This window comes from Oryzias latipes, chromosome 16 (genome assembly GCF_002234675.1).
Source record: "Oryzias latipes chromosome 16, ASM223467v1".
NCBI classification, from domain to species: Eukaryota; Metazoa; Chordata; class Actinopteri; order Beloniformes; family Adrianichthyidae; genus Oryzias; species Oryzias latipes.
In genome coordinates, this window is record NC_019874.2 from 28,333,375 (window position 1) to 28,353,900 (window position 20,526).

Genomic DNA, 20,526 nt, shown 5'->3' on the forward strand with positions numbered 1-20,526 from the left:
AGGTGTTTTTTGTATGTTAGCGTTATTATGTCAAATGTTTAATTTTGTTGTGTTGTTGTTATGAGTGTTGTTGAGTGGGGGTTTGGATTTTTATAAGCTTTCACTTCTTCCATTCCCCTTTCAAATATTATTTTCCAAGTCATGTATTGACTTATATTTTCTTTTTCCAGGTAAATGTTGATTTGATTTGAAATAAACCTCTGAAATGAAAAGGTCGCATCGCAGTTTATTTTCTATTAAAGCCTCTAACACAAACAGGGGGGGCGAACAAGTTTGACACAAAGAGACGAAATTTCTAGCTGTTATAGTCAAAGAGCCACACCACACACTGACCTTCCAGACACACACACAAACACACAATTAAAGCCATATTATTTCCCATAACACACTCCTCTCCTTACAAACAACAGCACTGGATTAAACGGCGCTGTTTCAGTGAGTTATGGATGTTTTTTCTGTATTTAACGTTAACACATATCTGTAAAACATGCATGCTGGTGTGTGTTTTTAAAAAGGCAGTGAGCGCAAAACTGAGTTGGTTGTGATTTCATTCATTTTCATCAATCAGTATCCAAAAATTCATCAAAGTCCTTATCTTCTGCATCTGAAATGAACATCTGGGCTAGATTTCAAACACGCGGGTTCCCTTCCGTCATCTACTGGTGTCAAGCCAGTCCTCTCTCATCGAACGGCTGTCAAGTGAGCCCTCTCTTAAATATGGTGTGCCGCTTTTTTACATACATTGCGGTAACAGCAAGAATGCCTTCATTCGGGTAAATGCAAAGTGTAAGAACTGTCATTATACTCAAATGTATATACTATTTACACATACGCCGCCTCCCCCTATATAACTACATATTTATATTTGTATATTTAATTATATGTTTCAGTTGAATTATCAATTAAAGACCAAATTAAAATCATATATTGAAGAGGATTTAATATAATGTTCACTTATGTTTAGAAAAAAAACTGTTAGTTTCCACAGAGTCATTTCACTTCTCACTGATAGATACCAACCTGGTGATGTCACAAAATAAGTTTCAGATGGATCTGATGTGGAATTTCAAAATAAAACACAATTGAAATCTGTTATTACAGCGTTATTGTCATATGTTGACAGAGCTGTAAAATGAAAACTCCTAGTTTCCACAGACTCATTTCAATTCTCACTGATAGAAACCCACCTGTTGATGTAACAAAAAAGTTTCAGATAGATCTGATGTGGAATTTCAAAATAAAACCCCAGTGAAATCTGTTATTACAGCATTATTTCCACATGTTGACAGAGCTGTAAATTGAAAACTCCTAGTTTCCACAGACTCATTTCACTTCTCACTGATAGAAACCCATCTGGTGATGTAACAAAAAAGTTTCAGATGGATCTGATTTGGAATTTCAAAATAAATCCCATTAGAAATCTGGTATAAATGCGTTATCACCATATGATGACAAAGCTGTAAAATGAAATCTCCTAGTTTCCACAGAGTCATTTCACTTCTCACTGATTATATCCCACCTGGTGAGGTCACAAAATAAGTTTCAGATGGATCTGATGTGGAATTTCACAATAAAACCCCAGTGAAATCTCATTACAACATTATTGCCACATGTTGACAAAGATGTAAATTGAAAACTCCTAGTTTCCACAGACTCATTTCACTTCTCACTGATAGTAACCCACCTGGTGAGGTCACAAAATAAGTTTCAGATGGATCTAATGTGGAATTTCAAAATAAAACCCAATTGAAATCTGTTATTACTGCGTCATCGCCATGTGTTGACAGAACTGTAAAATGAAAACTCCTAGTTTCCACAGAGTCATTTCACTTCTCACTGACTTTTACTGTGCTTCCCAGTAAAAGTCTTTTCAGAGTTGGTTTGCCAGCGTCCTCACTTGCCAAGGATTCATTATTTTAAATTCTCTGGCCGCTGAGGTTTGATAAAGTTAGAAAGATCTTCACAGATTATAAATTATAAACTCTTTTCATAACAATCAAATGTGTCAGCAAGTATCTCAATCCTTTTGTATCAACACAAAGAGTGAACTAGAAATGCATTTCTAAAGAAGAAAGATCATTTTTTGTCTTTTAATCAGAATTGTTGGCTTCAAACTGTGAATGCAGAAAGAGCAGCGAGCCGGCTGCCAGGGGACCGAACTGCAGCTGCTCTATTCCCGTGTTCCTCCGCGTAGCTGATAGCTTGCAGTTTAACCTGTGCTTCTTAATCGTGTCTCTTTGCATTTCCAGGGTTTCCAAAGTTGTTCTGCGTTATGCACATATCTGCACCTTTGTACTATGGGGGGGGGGGGGGGGGTCTTCTTTCACGTCCTCACTTCTCTCCGTAACGTTCTCATGCTGTTTTCTTCTAGGTTCTCTTTACTGAAGTCACACAACAACACATTAGGGTCGCTCCGTACATTACATAAGACTTTTATGTTGACCTTATGGTTGTGAATGTACTGGATATAGAAAATATGAGAAAAGGCAGAGAGCCGCATGCAGCTCAAGAGCCGCCTGTTAGCCCCCTCTGGTCTGAAAAATGAAAGTCCCGACCCGCTGCCCCGCCGGATTTGACATGCAAATTTTAGCCAATCAGATCAGCCAGAAAGGTTACTGCCCCCAAGTGACAAACACACCCCCTTAACACGGCATGCAAATCCAGTTGAGCGCGCAGAGGGGAATTGACCGCGCAATATCGCCGCTCAGTTTAAGGCGTGCAGTTGTCAAATGGGGGGGTCGGTCGGTTAGAATTGTGCCCGCGCGGTTGTGAGGTTCACTCACTCAGTTCCTGAATACTCCCACTCAGTTGTCTTTACGCCTTTTCACTTTATGGCAGAGATGAAATGCAATAACCTTCACATTACTTCTGAAAATTTGCACCCGTGAAAGATTTAGCTGATGACATAGCAAGAATGCTGCAATTTTTAATATAAACCACTCATAAAGGAAGTATAATGAAGAGAAGGACAAATCAGAAGGACCGACAGCAGCAACTAGAAAGTTCCAATAAAAAGAATGAATGTGTGTCTGTGTCTGTGCATGCGTGCGTGCGTGCGTGGGTGGGTTAACGTCTGTTTTCTCTGTCCAATAAAAGGCTCTGTCCAGCATCATAGTACCTATGAGTTGGAAACACTCCACAGTGATCCCCATAGAAAGAAAAAGCAACCCTGAGGTCCTGAATGATTTGATTTGATTCCATCCTGTGACCTTTGCATCCCTGACAATGAAGTCCATGTGGAGGATCATAAAGGATCATAAAGGATCATAAAGGATCACATCACACAGCTAACTGACCAATAATGGATCCACTTCAGTTTGCTCATGAGACTGGCAGAGGTCTTGATGAAAGATAGAACTGCCATAATAAATGAGATATACTTCTAGATACACAACAGACATGAATCCACTGTGTATGGAAACAAAAAACATTTGATCTACAAATGCTACAAAAACTGCTTTAAAAGCTGATTGATGAATAAACCAGGAAAACTCTTTGTGGCATTATGCCAGCATATTGGAATGACAGAAACCATTTATCCCAAAGTTTGTTAGAACAACAGTAAACAGATGCTGTTCAGTCACAGTCATAGTGTGTCATAGAGACAAACCAAACTTAAATGTTTATCGACTCTTTAACTTGAGGGGCTATAATCTACAAACATTTGACAATATTTTGTACTTTGGAAACTTCTAGCAAACTTAGCTCACAATGTTTAATCAACAGTTGCAGTTAAGCGGTACAAACAAATTCCAGAATCCTGAAACATTAAATGCATGAATGTCACAAAATTAGAAATGTTTTAGTAAAAATCTGCTTTTCTGAAAAAATGTCAAATGATTGAATTAATGGTTATTTGTGTCATTTGGGTTGCAGTCGCCATGGAAACAAAGAAACTGAAGCTAAATCTCAGTGACCTGGAAGCAAAAACTGATCAACTGACTTTGGAGAAAAGAGATTTACAAAACCAGACTGAAGATCTGAGGATGAACATGACAAAACTACAAAACCAAAACGAGCAGCTGAGAAACAACAGTGACAAACTCAACAAGATCCTGGCAGCAATCATCAGTTACACCAACTTTCCAGCTGATCTCTTCTGCCCTGATGGAGGTAAATGTTTAATCTGTGACTCTGACAAATGTTTGCTTTATCAGTAAAATAAGAATTTGTTTGATTTATGTAAAACTTTAATCAAATTACTTTTTTTTATATTTAGGACAAAGTAGTTTGTATTGTGACGGGAAGTAGTTTTTCATTTTTTTAAGGGTGTTTTTTATTTATTTATTTTCTACATTTTTATTTTATTTTACAGTCATACAGAATTAATGTTAAAATGTCAACATTTTGATTCCCTCTCTTTCATTCTTACCTACAGTTTGTCAGACGTGTCCCAAAGACTGGATTCAGTTTCAGGAAAGCTGCTATTTTTTTTATAACTTAAACTCTCCGTGGAAAACATGGAACGAAAGCCGACAGTTTTGTCAAAGCATGAAGTCAGACCTGGTGGTTATCAGCAGTCTTGAGGAACAGGTTTGTTACAAAATGTTAAACTAAATGGATTTTGTTCTTTTTTTTAAACTGAAAAAAGCTCTAAATGTTTATATTTCACAATTGCATTTACAGACATTCATTAAAAACACAATACAACACTACCATGACACCTGGCACGGATACTGGATTGGTTTACAAAAAGTGAACAACAAGTGGATCTGGGTGGATGGCAGTCCAGACACACTTGGGTAAAGAAGAATTCTTACTACATATTAACATGTTGATTAAATTTGCTGATGGGTTTTTATTCATTTTTAGGTACTGGAAGAACCCAGGGAGCTCAGAAAATTTTACACTTATAATCCAAAATGCAGCTTTGACCCAGAGCTGGATCCAAAACAGAAATGGCTTTTTGAACAGATTCATCTGTGAAATTAAAGCTTTAATTTTCTGATAAGTTAAACTGAACTTTCTTCCTGCTACTGTGTTTCTTCTGTCTTTACTTTTTCATGTTTTAGTTTTAAGGTGATATGTTATAAACCTCAATATCATAATTAAAATTGTTGCAATCAAGCCTCAAATCTCAGAATATTAGCTTTCAAATGTCTGCAGCTCTGGGTTGTTGCATGACTCAACTTTGACCTCCTGATCTCCTAAAAACAAACCCTGACCAGCCCACACTGCACTAGAGAACAGGGAGGCTTGTTGTTTTGTCTTCTTCATTTTGGCCAAAAGTCCCAAAGTTCTGTGGTTCTGCTTTCCACTAACTTCATGATCTTCTGTCATTTTAATGCAACATACCTGTTCTGACCGCTTTAGATCTGGTTTTGTTCTTGTTTTGTTTTCACTGTGTACCAATTGTGGATTTGGAAATCTGCCTCATTTTTTAAATCACTTTCAGATTTTGATTGGAAATAGGTTGAGGCTTTGAGTTAAAGTAAATATTAAAACTACTCCATCCTTTTTTTTAGTGTGTCTCATCTGAAAAAGACAGAAAACCAGACTGTCCAAAAGGACTTGGCCACCTTCTACGAACAGTTAAAATATACATTTTTTTTTACATTTAATTGCGTGTTTTTAGATAACAATAACGCTCCTTCCACTTCTACATGTACAGGTAAATGTAAAGATGGTGTAGAAATGTTGGCTTTTTATAGAACATTAAAAAAACATGCATTTACAAGCTCACTAAACAAGTGTGGCTCCAGAAAACTTGTATACCAGGAAACTTATATACAAAATATGTTTTTTATTCATCTTCTTTTTCAATGTTTTTCTCTACTATAACCACATAATAAATGTTTTTAAAACTCCTGAATTATTATTTCTTAATCCGTGTGTTTCATATGTTTATGTGTTTTTTGTTGCTTTTAAATATGAACAAATATAATATAAAGAAAAAACTTGGTGATGGTTTCAAGATGGTTGAATCAATATGAACCAAGTCTACAGAGAAAACCTTCAAGTTACTCAGTATCCTGAAAAGTAACAAGAGATCTCATAAAAACTCCCTGTTTATTGCATTTTTTTAATAAAAATGGGTTACCATTGGTTATGATCTAAAATAAAATACAAAACTTTAATTTGAAATAGAATTTTAGGATCAGCTGAACTGAACCAGATAAAACTCAGCTTTCAATGTTTCTACTGTGGATCACACATGGAAAAAATAAGTTATTAAAAACTAATAATAAATAAACAACAACTCTCATCTGAGCACAACAGAAATCACTCCCATCAGCTGCTGCTCTTGTGTCATGGTCCTCATTACAGTCATTTTCTGGACAGATTAATCTCCAAGAACACGTCTGACCTCTTCTCTACCCAACTCTCAAACAGTCTTCTCCTTAATAGGCCTTCAAGTGTTTTCCTAACGCTTATATTGTGTTTGGGTCAAAACTGACCCATTTTCCACACTTGAAAATTGAAAATTTTGACCCAAACACAATATCAGGGTTAAGTCCAGCAGAAACCCTAATGTCCTACAAATACTGCCCTCTTGTGTACATTAGGGGGAAAACCAGAACATGGGAACCTTCAGGCTTGGTCTGAAGAAAAGTCATTGATAAGTTGATACATGGAAGAAAAAACAAACGCCTGCATTAAGTCTATTTTGTATTTTTATCATTAGGAGACAAAAGTTCTAACAACAAAAATCAACGAGGAAACCAACCCAAAGATATTTCTGAAACAAAGTTCCTCAAAAGGGTTTTGGCATGAATGTTCCAGAAACTTGTGAAGAAGATGGGACGTTGTGTAACCTGGAACCACAAAGTCAAACCAGATCTTGTACTAAACTCACTGACTGCTGATTCTGGACGAGCTTTTCTACAGCTGGGATTTTGACTTGAAAACATCTTTTATTAGGTTTTTGTGAGTTTAAATTATTTTTTATCCTCATGGATGAAGCTCCTCGTGACCAAAATGTTCCAATGTTTTCAAGAGCTAAGTGACTCACAACCTTTATTAAAAGCAGTTATACATAAAAAGATGGGAACAGATTTTAGTCTTTTAGCAGCAAATACTATTTGTAAGATTAAAACAAATGTTTTAGTTTCTAAATTACTGAAATGTTTTTAGTTCTTTACCAGAGACAGTAGAGCACAACCCACAGCAGGTCTGATCACACTGGAACACTTTGAGATCAATGATGTCAACATAAATGCACAGAATCAGGCAGCAAACACTTCCTTCATGTCTGTGTCACTATGTGAATAAAGCAGCTCAGATTCTGCTTCACTGGAGAAATCAAATGTTTGGAGACACAGAATGATGGATTTAATGAAGATCCTCAGATTTACATCAGACATTCAGATTTTCTTGTTTTCTAACATTTGAGGCTGAAAAAGTTTGGATCAACCTAAAAGGGAACTTCACTCACCACAGAGTCTCAGGGTTTTTCCAGTCCTTGATGTGATCATCACTGGCAGCCATGACACTGATTTAGCTCTGTGTTATAAACAAGAAAAAAACAAATGAAAATTGGGATTGAATTGAAAATGTGTCTTTTTCATTGGTCTGGAAATGAAAGGTTGTCAGATTAACCAAGACGGAACCATTTAAAAGGAAATTAATACTAATTCAAGATTCATTTTTGGATAAATTCAGCATTTTGTGTTTTCAGGAACACAAAAAAGTCAGAATTTCCAGCTTGGCTGATGGTTTTCCTTCAGGAGCTCAGACTAGAATAAAATGATTAAAAGAAATATGTTTTTATTTCTGGAATTGGTCCATAGATGTATTTCTGAATCTTCCAAAATAACTCCAATGATGTTTTTTTTTTCTTGGGTTTCTGACACAGAGGGTGAAGCAGCTCCACACTGTCGTTTCTTCCTGCCGTCTCTGGGAATACTGAGCACCTTTCTCCTGACGTGTATCATCATCATCATCATCATCATCAGAAGTCTGTCACCTTCATTTGTTTTTATAGCATCTTCTTTCATGTCCAGAAATATGAAAAAACTCTAAAGCTTTTGGAGTTTTGGATGTCAAACTGCTACAGAAATGTCAGATGGGACTTAAATTTATGTAATGAAACAGAAAATAACATGTAGACTAAAGTCTTGGCTCTTTTTGGTTCACAGTAGGCGTGGCGTTCCAACAGACAGAACACAAGACATTTAAAATCCAGTTCATTGTTTTTATACGAGGACACCTAAAGGTTTAATGGAACCACAGATTCAGTGAAGATGCTCTACATCTGGGGAAATCCCCTTTGTCAAAGTAATCATTGAAACAGAATATAGACTTAAAAACTGTAGCAGTTTAATAAATAAACAGCTTCAGTTGTTTGTCACCTATAACCTGAAGGCACAGATGTGCAACAAGAACCAAAGCGGCATAAACTGAAATAAAAAAATCTGCAGTAATTCAAGAAACTGAAGCATCTGAGCTTCCTCAGCAGTTTGCTCCTCCTAGCAGCAGTTTATTTTTCAGACTTCTATCTTAGCCCAGCTATTCCTGCACTTTAGATCATATTTATGAGAAAAGCAACAATGTTTTTAGATGAACTGATCAGAATCTTTTTCATGTCTGTCCCAACATGAGTGCAGAGTGTCCATGGTGTCACAAAAGCTGGATTCAGTTCCAGAGAAAGTGCTACTTCTTCTCTGGTGACAAGGTTCCTCTGAAAAAGGTGGCAGGAAAGCCGACAGTTTTGTCAAAATGTCTCAGCAGATCTGGTCGTCATCCATAATCAGCCGGAATAAGTGAGAGCTGAAACAGCAGCAGGACAACAGACATAGGTGCTATTGTGCACTGATTGTGCTGTTCGAGGACAGCTGGAGCCCCATCAGCGTGTTACCTTTCAGCCTCAGGCTTCAGACCGTAGTCGCAAAGCACTCTTATTTCCTGTCCGGTCCCGGTCGGCACGCAAACGGTAACTAATGAAGGGGGACACCGTTGCTCTTGAACAGGCTAGAAGACGTTTATTTCTTTGCTTGAATCAAATAGTTAGTCCAGCACAACGTCTGCAAACACTTCCTCATTCAAAACTCAGAGAAAGTACATTAGCTGGCCGAGCAGCCCTCCTTTTTCCTCTGTCACGCATCCCCTCTCCTGCTTCCTCCAGGAGCGCCCAAGGCAACGCCTCCTACTGTTGCTGCGTTGCCTCCATGACAACCGCAGTCACACACACACACAAAAAAGGGGAGGGTTTCGTCATGCTAAATGTTTGCCATTTGGACCAACACACATCTTCTAAATGTGCTTTGATTACTGTTATAATTATTATTAAGGGCCTGCTTGCACATAATTTTTTAGATCCGTGCGGTCAGTGCTCAGGTCCGCGGAAGGCGGAAACGCTGCTACGTTACGTAATCCTCACAACGTCTAAGTTTGACAGTTTCAGCATTGTATAGTGGAAATCGGACACGGGTCACTTTTGAAAGACGATGTAAGCGGGTCATCAAAAAAATCGGATATAGTCAGAAAATTGGATTTGGGCATCAAGACCCGCAGTGGAAATCAGAATACCAGAATAGACTTGACTCAACACTATGAGACATTAGTATTGAAGTAACACATCTTAAAACCCACTTTTGTCTGCAGTGGTTGACCTCAGCACAACATATGATAAACAGAAGAGGTATGAATTCCTTTAGTCTTTGTTTAGATTTTCAGGAAAAAAGGAAACAGGTCAGAACCCAATGAGTTATATCACTAGAGGAGACATCACGTGATTCCTCGTGGGAGGAGAGCACCACCATCTTGGTGAAGTCAAGTTACTGCTGCAGTGCATGCATGTAAACACATTTCTAGCAAAAATGCCAGTTTATTGTGCAAGTTTCAACTGCCAAAATCAGAGTCCACAAAGGAGGAAGGCAGAACATTTCACAGGTAAGAACTATAATTTTTTCTTTTACTGCTGGAGGGGATATATTAATAGAACACATGTTGACATGCATGATGCTGCAGGGCTATTATCAACATGCTGCATGATGTACATATAATTTGCTGTCGACATAAATGTAAACTTTATTTAGTTAAACCTATAAATAGCATACTAGGAATAGGCTAATATAGTTATATAGATTTATACATTTCTGACTCAGTGACTGAACTTTTCTTGCAGGTTTCCAATGGATTCAGACTTAAGGAAAAAGTGGATCTTAGCAATAAAAAGAGCTAACTCAGATGGATCACTGTGGTACCAACTAGCAATACAGTCTGGATATGTTCAAAAGATTTTGGGGAAACAGATTTTGTTAAGACTGGCCAGACTGTTCGCATGAAACCCGGCACCGCAGCATCTATGTTACACAAACTGATCACTCACATGAATCAGTGGGGAAATCAATTGTTTTTATTTGTTTTTTGTTTCTTTTTTAAGGGGAAAATCTGTTGTTGACTTTTGGACTTATTGTTGACTTATTATTATCATTTATTGTTTTTGACCTATCATTGTTTTATTGTTATCATTTAATATTATTATTGACTTACTATTGATTTATCTTTTTTTATTGATTCATCATTATTATCATTATTGACTTATTTATATACTTTTATTTATTATTATTATTATTATTATTGACTTATTATTGACATAATAGTATCATTTAATACTATTATTGACTTACTATTGATTTATTATTATCATTATTATTGATTCATCATTATTATTGTTATTGACTTATTTATATATTGTTATTTATTATTATTATTATTGACGTATTATGGATTTATTGTTATCATTTAATACTATTATTGACTTACTATTGATTTATTTTTATTATTATTGATTTATTATTATTATTGACTTATTGTTTGTATATTGTTATCATTTAATATTATTATTGATGTATTGTTGGGCTTTTCTTTTTTTTTCTTTTAACTTGTCCTGTCCAACAGCTGGGCAGACAGATGAGAGCTGAGGGCCTCTTGTGTTGGACATATTTTATTTTAACAACAGGGGTTATTAATCTTCAGACAAACCAAAGGTATGACTGAATAAACCCCTTTTGTAATTGAGGACAAACTTCATTAATTTCTATCATGTTCTTTAGTGTTGAACCGGACGGAAAAGGAAAGAGGGAAAGAAGAGACAGGGATGTTAGAGAGAGGGGGGGTTAGAGGGTGATAATAGGAGGGGGGGGGGGGTGGTAAGACCATGAAGCAGCATAAAGCAACAAGTTTACTGGTTGCTTATCATTACAGTAAGGTTCAAATGTAGTACAAAAAGGGTGGGGCCTGTCCACACACACACAGAAATATTATCAACACACCTGCTAGCTGCAAAAATGTCCACATGTCAACATGTACACAAAACAGATAGTGTTCACACGCATACTTATGCCTTAAAACCAACTAGTGTGAAATATTTCAGTCATTCAATCATGCAAACTGTTAGTGCAAAGGTGAGCTAACACCTGTGCTCAGGTGAGTGTTTATGTTCTTCTAAAATGGATGGTGGAACGTGACTAGAAGGAGGGAGAGTGCCCAGCCATCCCCACACCAAGACCCCTGCCGCCGCAGCAGCAGCGGCAGCCGGAACCCCCAACGCCACACGGCAGCAGGCAGGGAACAACCGCCCCCGGGCCACCCAGCCCGCCCCACAGGCCAGGGCCAGCAGGACCGCCGCGAGGCCCCCAGAGCCAGAGGCTAGGGAGGCACGCAGGGAAAGGGAGCGGCGCCCCAGCCCAACCAGGAGAGCAGCCCCCCGCCGCGCCGGAAGAGCCCAACGCAGGGCCCCACCAGAGAAGGGCGCCCACAGTCCCAGACGAGTAGCCCGAGCTGCTTGCTGGCAGTGATGTCCAAGAACCCCCCCTACCAAGGGCCTTACATGTCTAAGGTGCAAATAAAACCGAAAAAGGGGGGGCCTACTCCATACGGCAACCATGGGAGGGGGGGACCACTACCAAGTAGCCCCCCCAAGGCGCATTGCAGGTAAAGCCTTGGGGGGGCTTAGCCTGCAATGCGCCTTGGGGGGGCTACTTGGTAGTGTCCCCCCAAGGCGCATTACAGTCTACCAGCTGTCCCCCGGTGGGGGACAGCTGGTAGACTGTCCCCCGGTGGTCAACCCCCCAAGGCCCCGTACCAATAGCGGGCTCCCCCCCACCCCACCCCAGACCCCGCAGCCGAAGCGAATGACCCCCAGAGCGACCGGGGGTCCCAAGAGGGTTGTCCTGTCCCGTCCCAGAGCCAGGGAAGGGCTGATCCCAGCCCTAGGTGTAGATGGGCAGCTTGTGTTGGGCTTTTCTAAATAATTTAAATTACATTTCAAAGAGGTCTAAAACTTTGAAATCTTTAAAAATTATTTTCAAAAATTCTTTGTAATTTTTATTTGTTTATAAAAATTCCTGCAACTATGCATTTTTCATTAAAGTTTGAGCTTATAAGCCTGACTGTTTCTCTTATTTAACAGCAACAAATGATGTATATATATATATATATTTTTTTTTTTATATATATATATATACATATATATATATAAAAATTATATACATATATTATATATTTATTTATATTTATAAGTATGTAGAAATATGAATATATATAAAATATATTAAAGCTACTTAGATGCCACCAAAGGCTATAGAAATCATTGTCATGTGGGCGTCGTTGACCTCACCAAGATAGCGTCGCGCTCCGCCACCGTCGGCCAGGCTTCTAAAGCGGGCGTGTCTCCTCTAGTGATATATCTCATTGAGAACCTCTCCTCAGCATCAAATTTAAAATTCTCCAAAATGATTTGCAAATTGAAAAGAACTGTACTTCCTCAAAAAGTCGACGCAAACGGTGTTGGAAACCACATGTTGAAACTATAATTGAAATCTTCTGCAATTCTGTCTAAGCTGGTAGGAACAGGGGAAGAAGAAGTTGTTTTTTTTTTTTTTAAATCTCCTGATCTCCTTTACATTTAAAATCAACCCCGTCTCCATTTAAGCTCATTCTGCTTTGATGCACAGCAGAATTTGTCGAAAGATGGAGGAGGAGATCCAACATTCCTCTGTGGTTTTCAAAGGTAGAGCTGCAGCTTCAAGAAGTAAGTCTTCTCATTTGATTAATTTATACATGTTTATACTTTTAGAATTTTAACACAAAATAATGTCTACTTATTTTTCCTGTTTTTTTGGTCCTAATATCTTCTCTTTAAAAACAATCAGGCGTCCATATATGTTTTGAAATGAATTACTCTTAAGAACTAATTTATTCAACATGTACACCATATATGGAAATAGTTCCAGATATTTAGAGAAAGTGCTCATTTTCAATGTTTCTTCTTATGAAACTATTTTAGGGGGTTGCGTTTTGAATGAGTTTATTTTGTCCAGCTTAAACTTAAATTTTAGTTCTACACACCAACTTACACTGTGTGAGCTTTAAGTATTTAAAGGTAGAAGGACGTTCAGGAACACCTGAGCATCACCTCATTTTTTACATACTAGTTTCTCAAACTTTCACAAGAGTCAGCCAAGATTTTTGGACGAACAACTAAGATTACCGGACACACCAGTGACTTAACACCAGTGGTAAATGTTGAAAATCTGCAGGATGTTTGTAATTTCACAATAAATCAGCTGGTCTGAGAACAGAGGAACTTTCAGTGCCTAAAAGCAGAGATTAGCAGGTTTTTTACTTGATGTACATTTAGGACTTACTAGTTGTATTTCAGGTGGTTGAGATTTGTCTTTGAATGTTAAACATCAGCATCAATTAAGTAAATTCAGTTGTCCCACTCTGTCATGGCTAAAAAAGAACAGCTGACCAGAAGTTTGCTATTTTACAGTTAACCATCATTAAGAAAAAACTTTGTATTCTTTCAGTTATGAACTATGACTTTTACAAACAACTATGTTCCTGTTTTTGCTAATTTTGGTCATATTTTCTTCAACCAAGCAGAAGTCCAAGCATCTGGCATCAGGCTTCATCACCTGCTGTGTTTTGGGATCATTTGTTTCCTCCTGTTCGCCATCATCAACGTTGCCATCACTTACTGTAAGTTTAAACAAATTAGTACTTATTTTAACATATCTATATTTAATTGTTTTGTACTAAAATTATTGATTGTGTGTTATTGGCTTAAGCCTTAGTAATAATTACCCATGACACTTCATGAGCCGATTGAGTGAAAATGTTCATGCACTTTTTTTCTATGGGAATGAGGTAAGTCTCAGGCCGTAGAGAACATATATACAACACACAAAGTTACGTAAAGATGAAGCAGTTAAGACGAAGGTGGGTCAAAAAGATTTTTATTTTTTCAAACCCCCAAATCCTATGGACTGTGTAAGAAGCCTATTGGTGCTGTGTGCATATTTGCACATGGTCACTAAGGGGCCTGTTACTCGCACTGATGATGAGGAGTACTGTTATAGAGAGAGTCAAAGCATCAGAAACAACAGTTGGTTCAGGAATTGCAGTCAAGTGGAGGACCGGGTAGATCTAAGTGGACAATTATTTTGTTTCCAGAGGCACTCAGGTTCACAAGCTTCAGTTTAATGCCTCATCTTGTATCTCCTTTTCAGAGCAGTAACAAACATTTAAAAAAAAAAGGGCTGAAAATGGAGCTCAGAACCAACTTTACCAGGGGCTACGGTAACTCTCAAAGATACTCAAAGGTTGACCAAATTGAGTGTAGTGGGTCTGATCTGCTGCTGCACAGCGTTCACTTGCTGCACTGCATGCTCACTACGACATTAATCTAAAAAATGTACAACTTTAAATCTCGTAAATTTACCAGAAAAAAGTCGTAAAGTAATTGCTTTAAATCTCGTAATATCACTTTTATGGCCTTAATACTCTGTTGTACAAATGTCTTTGGTAAACAAAATTTAGAATACTGCCTTTCACATTGCCAGTTAATGTTTACACCAAATTGGTCAAGTTTGACCAAAGCACACACATTCCTTCTATCAGTACACATCACTAGCAGAGATCGCAAACGTCTACATTCAAAGTCACACATTCCTTCTGTTAGATGTCTACCTTTTATACACATAGCATCAAATATAGAAACAAATGCATGCTTTTATTTCCAGCAGACTAGATTATTGTAATGCCCTGCTCTCTGGTCTTCCGAGTAGAAGGATATCAAACCTTCAACTTCTGCAAAATTCAGCTGTGCGTGTGCTGACGAAAGACCAGGGGGAGGGAAAACATTACACCCATTTTAAAATCACTGCATTGGCTCCCTGTGCAATTCAGAATTAACTTTTAAAGTTTATTGGTTTACAAATGTTTTTATGGTCTTGGGCCTTCATATGATGTGATTTTAAAGTATGAGCCCTCGTGGACCCTAAGGTCCTCTGGTGCTGGCCTTTTGGTTATCCCAACGGTTACAACAAAAACATACAGCAAGGCCTCATTCAGTTTTTATGGACCTCGCCTGTGGAACAGCCTCCCAGAGCCTCAGGGCCGCAGAGACTGTTCGTGCTTTTAAAGGAAGGCTCATAACCGACCTTTTTAATCTTGCTTTTAATTTAAATTTACGAATTTATTGGATATTTTTATTTTTATCAATTTTATATAATGTGTATGTGTATATAACAATTTTTTTTAAATTCCAAATCAATCTATTTATTCATTTGAATGTATTTAGTCACCTTTACCATTTTACATGTCTACTAAGGTTTATTTATGTGCTTATTTTCTTTTTTATTTATTTTATCTTTAATTTTTTCCTTTTACATTTTAGCTGTAATTCCAGTGAGCGGGGTTTGCAATGGGATTTCTCAGGTCCGGCTTCTTGTCTGGATCTGGGGGGGCCTGTGGTAGTAGACTCTGTGAACCTGGGAGGGGTGTCACTCATGTGGACATGTCCCCAAAACTTCATTTCCTCAGTACAAAGCCAGGTTTTACATTGCATCCTTTTGTCTTTTATCACAGCGAGTGAGTATACGTGTATGTGTGCGTGTGTGTGTATGTGTGTGTGTGGGTATGTGTGGGTATGTGTGGGTGTGGGTGTGTGTGTGTGTGTGTATGTGTGTGTGTGTGTGTGTGTGTGTGTGTGTGTGTGGGTATGTGTGTGTGGGTGGGTGCGGGGGAGGGGGGCATTGTGCCATTTTTATTACATATTTGTTTGTCTTGTCCTTTTGTTTTTAAATTTCATCATGTGAAGCACTTTGAGTACCTTGTATTTTAAAGGTGCTATACAAGTTAACTTTGATTTGATTTGAAATTAACTGCAAAATCAAAAATCATCATTGGACACACTGAACAAAAACCAGGGGCCTCATTTATAAAGCTTTGCGTAGGATTTGCGTCAGAAGTGGCGTACGGATGAAACATAGGACGTGCGTACGCAAAGAAATATTCGGATTTATAAAACCGTGCGCACGCACATCCTACGCATCTTTCCCTTAATAAATCACAACCGATTCTAAATGCAGCGCAGCTTTTTGCGGCTTCATGACACGCCCATATTTGTCCATAAATAGTCCGTGAAACGCCCACAAATTAATATTCATGGCTTGCTAAATCATGGCAAACACCGAGAGGAAATAAAAAAAACGTATCTTCACTCAATGTGAAGTAGAAGTTATTGTTGGCGAGTTGGAAAAGAGGAGAAAAGTGTTGTTTGGAGGGCACAGTGTGGGCATTACAGTGCCGAAAAGGCACGTGAGCGGCAGACGGCTACAGCGCTCCATGGGGGGGGGGGGGGGCAGATGCATGCGCCGGGGGGACCGGAGCGCCAGATGCACCGGGTGACACGCGTGGTTCCTCCGAGTGCTCCTCTGTAACGCCGGGCCCAAAAGCCCGCAGAGGTTCAACAGGACGGCTCGAGGAAGTCTGAACCGGCTCATAAGCCACTCGTCCTCTTTTGCCAGCAAGTCTTGTTGCTGTCTAAAGATGCGTTCACTCCGAATTCTTCCATTTGCCACATCTTCTAAGAGCGCAAGATCAGCCATTGTGCGTCATTACGCATTGTGATGGGGCATTTTATGTCCATCTATTTAATTACATCAGACAAGCTACAGATGTCGGTAATAATCCACGTGGAAATGGGAAATTGATCAGCAAATGTAATTTCTTGTTGCTTTCTGAATGGTGAGACATACGCCATACATTGTTTTATAAAAAATAAAACAAACTAAAGGCATATGCATGAATACCATAATTCCATAGCTTATGAAGAAATGTTTTACTATGAAAACAACTTTCCCCAGTGGACAATTAGTACGTCTGTACGTCCGCATCTATATCTGCTCCGCCAGACGGACACATTGACGAGAATATCAGTTTTGTAAATTATTTCGTTCTGTTAACTATATTATTTATGAGGATGAATTGCACTACATGCCAATATTGTAGAACATATTTCACTTTTCTTTTTCCAAATATGTGTTCATTTGAATTTCTCTTGTAATTTTCGTTTGATCTTTTTTGTTTGTTTCACTGCTGATCGGTCCAACGGGTGTTCCCGTAGGCTGTTAATTGTAAGACTTGCTTTGTGAAGTCTTCATGTTATTTCTGAGAGGCAGTATTGTCATTTTCACTTTCACGTGTTTCTTCCATCTGCCGACGGCGTCGCCGTTTCTCATTTCACCCGTTTTTGTGCGTACGCCTGGGTCAGAGCTTGCGTGAAGGACCGCACATTTTCCCGTCAAGTTTGCTTTTTATAAATCTCAACTATTGCGTAGAGAGTGGCGTTCGCCTTCTTTTGTGCGTACGCAACGTTTATAAATGTGGCCCCAGGTCTTTTCAAACTAGTCTTTTTTAATAATAATCTGATTGTTGACCGTGATTTGAACTGTTTGTAGGAAATTTTATTGACATTTTTAATCAAACTCCTGCTCAGATTTGACCTTTTTTGGGCGATTCTCTGATTGGTCATTTTAACAACAGACTGAAGTCTGCCATCGATGCAGCAGCTCAGCTGAAAACAAAAGTACTAAAACTGAATCGAAAGACACCTTGGAGAAACGGTGCTATTTTAAAATTGATGAGAATTTGAAGGAGAGCGGAGAGAAAATTTAGAGAAACAAATTTAACAATCTACTATGACTTTTTTAAGGATCAGCTAAAAATCTACAACCATGCCGTCAAAGAAGCAAGGAGACTTTATTTTTCAAATATCATCACAGACAATCAACACAACCCCCTGTTTCTTTTTAAGACAATTGATTTTATACTGAAAAAAGATTTTAATAAACCTATTGTGTCTCAGTCACAAACGGCATGCAAGGGCTGTGCAGACCACTCCACGAATAAAGTCAATGTTATTAGATCTAACCTTCAACCAGTACATAACATTAGTCCTAGCAGGTCAGTGGCATCGTCTCTACCTAAGGAAACGCTGGAGAGTTTTTGTCCTGGTCAATGAAAAGATAATGGTCAAGTTTTTTTCGCAAGCAAACACTACAACCTGCCTTTTAGATCCCATTCCACCTTCTCTTTTGAAAACATTTAAGGATTCTTTGAGTTAGAGCTTTTAAATATAGTAGACTGCTCTCTTCAGATGGGTGTTTCCCCCTCTGCCTGTAAGAAAGCGGTGGTAAGGCCCCTTCAGAAGAAGAGTAGCTTGAACTCAAATATTATGGACAATTACAGACCTGTATCCAACTTGCCATTTTTAGGTAAAATTATTGAAAAAATTGCTCAAAGGAACAAAACATTTTTAAAAAATCTGGTTTTAAGAAAAATCACAGTACTGAGACGGCCCTTTTAAAAATGTAAATGATCTCAGAAATAATTCTGACTCAGGCAAACTTTCTGTTCTGGTACTTCTGGATCTTAGGGCCGCCTTTGATACAGTAAATCAACAGATTTTATTAGACAGACTTAGGAGTCGGGTTGGCCTCTCAGGGACTCTTCTTAACTGGTTTCATTCTTATCTTACAGATCGACCCTTTTTGTAAGTATGGATACTCAGTTGTGGGGTTCCCCAAAACTTCTTAATTCATATATGTTGCCTCATCAGAAGACCCAATATTGACCTTCACAGCTATGCTGATGATACACAGCTGTACATCACGGGGTCTCCTGATTACCTAGAACCTATTAACAATCTCAAATTGTATTTTATATATAAATTAGTTGATGGCAACCCCTAACTTCTTACAGCGCAAACAAGACAAAACAGATGTTTTGATCATTGGTCCTGAGGATAAGAGAGAGATGATTTACCCAAACAGAGGAATTTTAAACCTTCTCAATGTGTGAGAAACCTGGCCGTACTAACTAACCCAATAATGGATCCACTTCAGGTTGCTCATGAGACTGGCAGAGGTCTTGATGAAAGATAGAACTGCCATAATAAATGACATATACTTCTAGATATACAACAGACATGAATCCACTGTGTATGGAAACAAAAAACATGTTATCTGCAAATGCTACAAAAACTGTTTTCAAAAGCTAATTGATGAATAAACAAGGAAAACACTTTGTGGCATTATGCCAGCATATTGGAATGACAGAAACCATTTATCCCAAAGTTTGTTAGAACAACAGTAAACAGATGCTGTTCAGTCACAGTCATAGTGTGTCAGAGACAAACCAAACCTAAATATGTATCAGATCTTTTACCTGAGGGGCTATAATCTACAAACGTTTGACAATATTTTGTATTTTGGGAACTTCTAGCAAACTTAGCTCACAATGTTTAATCAACAGTTGTAGTTAAGCGGTACAAACAAATTCCAGAATCCTGAAACATTATATGCATGAATGTCACAAAATTAGAAATGTTTTATTATAAATCTGCTTTTCTGAAAAAATGTCAAATGATTGAATTAATGGCTATTTGTGTCATTTGGGTTGCAGTCGCCATGGAAACAAAGAAACTGAAGTTGAATCTCAGTGACCTGGAAGCAAAAAATGAGCAACTGACTTTGGAGAAGAGAGATTTACAAAACCAGACTGAAGATCTGAGGATGAACATGACAAAACTACAAAACCAGAACGAGCAGCTGAGAAACAACAGTGACAAACTCAACAAGATCCTGGCAGCAATCATCAGTTACACCAACTTTCCAGCTGATCTCTTCTGCCCTGATGGAGGTAAATGTTTAATATGTGATTCTAACTTTTACTTTTTATTAAACATCATCAAACCTGAATTTGCTTTGTCTGATTTATACACAAAATCAATCAAATTAAGAAAAAAAATGATAAACCTGACTAAGCAGTTTGTTTTGTGAGGAAAAATAGTTTTTCCTTCTTTAGGGGCTTTACATGTTAAAAGTCATTTAGAATTTAAATGAAATGTTATCATTTTTTTTTTGTCTTTCTTACCTACAGTTTGTAAGACGTGTCCCAAAGACTGGATTCAGTTTCAGGAAAGCTGCTATTTTTTTTATAACTTAGGCTCTCCGTGGAAAACATGGGACCAAAGCCGACAGCTTTGTCAAAGCATGAAATCAGACCTGGTGGTTATCAGCAGTCTTTAGGAACAGGTTTGCTACAAAATGTTAAACTAAATGGATTTGGTTGCATTTTTAAAACTGAAAAAAGTTGTAAATGTTTATATTTTTCATTTTAATTTACAGACATTCGTTAAAAACACAATACAATACTACTATGAAAACAATCAAGGATACTGGATTGGTTTACAAAAAGTGAACAACATCTGGATCTGGGTGGATGGCAGTC

At 38.0% G+C, this 20,526-nt stretch overlaps 3 protein-coding genes across 3 annotated transcripts in view; all 3 read left to right on the forward strand.

Annotated features, from left to right (window-relative positions):
- LOC110016710 (natural killer cells antigen CD94-like) overlaps nucleotides 1-20,526 on the forward strand; it is a 157,236-nt gene that overhangs the window by 135,544 nt on the left and 1,166 nt on the right. The window lies entirely within an intron of this gene.
- On the forward strand, nucleotides 3,801-4,962 carry LOC101161265 (struthiocalcin-1-like). The gene is made up of 4 exons (XM_004078497.4): nucleotides 3,801-4,113; nucleotides 4,379-4,533; nucleotides 4,627-4,742; nucleotides 4,813-4,962. Exons 1-4 carry the CDS (start codon nucleotides 3,837-3,839, stop codon nucleotides 4,946-4,948), a joined length of 684 nt encoding a protein of 227 aa, XP_004078545.3. The 5' UTR covers nucleotides 3,801-3,836; the 3' UTR covers nucleotides 4,949-4,962.
- LOC101161506 (low affinity immunoglobulin epsilon Fc receptor) overlaps nucleotides 12,668-20,526 on the forward strand; it is a 92,305-nt gene continuing 84,446 nt past the window's right edge. The window contains exons 1-2 of the mRNA XM_023963858.1: nucleotides 12,668-12,976; nucleotides 13,834-13,929. Coding sequence (XP_023819626.1) covers nucleotides 12,892-12,976; nucleotides 13,834-13,929 — 181 coding nt within the window. The 5' untranslated portion in view covers nucleotides 12,668-12,891. The remainder of the gene's footprint in view (nucleotides 12,977-13,833; nucleotides 13,930-20,526) is intronic.

What these genes read in the sequence shown, in the direction of transcription:
- LOC101161265 (XM_004078497.4), top strand. Translation starts at nt 3,837, where the DNA reads ATGATTGAATTAATGGTTATTTGTGTCATTTGGGTTGCAGTCGCCATG. An exon ending in TCTCTTCTGCCCTGATGGAG is followed by an intron (nt 4,114 to 4,378) that starts GTAAATGTTTAA and finishes TCTTACCTACAG; the next exon opens with TTTGTCAGACGTGTCCCAAA. An exon ending in TCAGCAGTCTTGAGGAACAG is followed by an intron (nt 4,534 to 4,626) that starts GTTTGTTACAAA and finishes TTGCATTTACAG; the next exon opens with ACATTCATTAAAAACACAAT.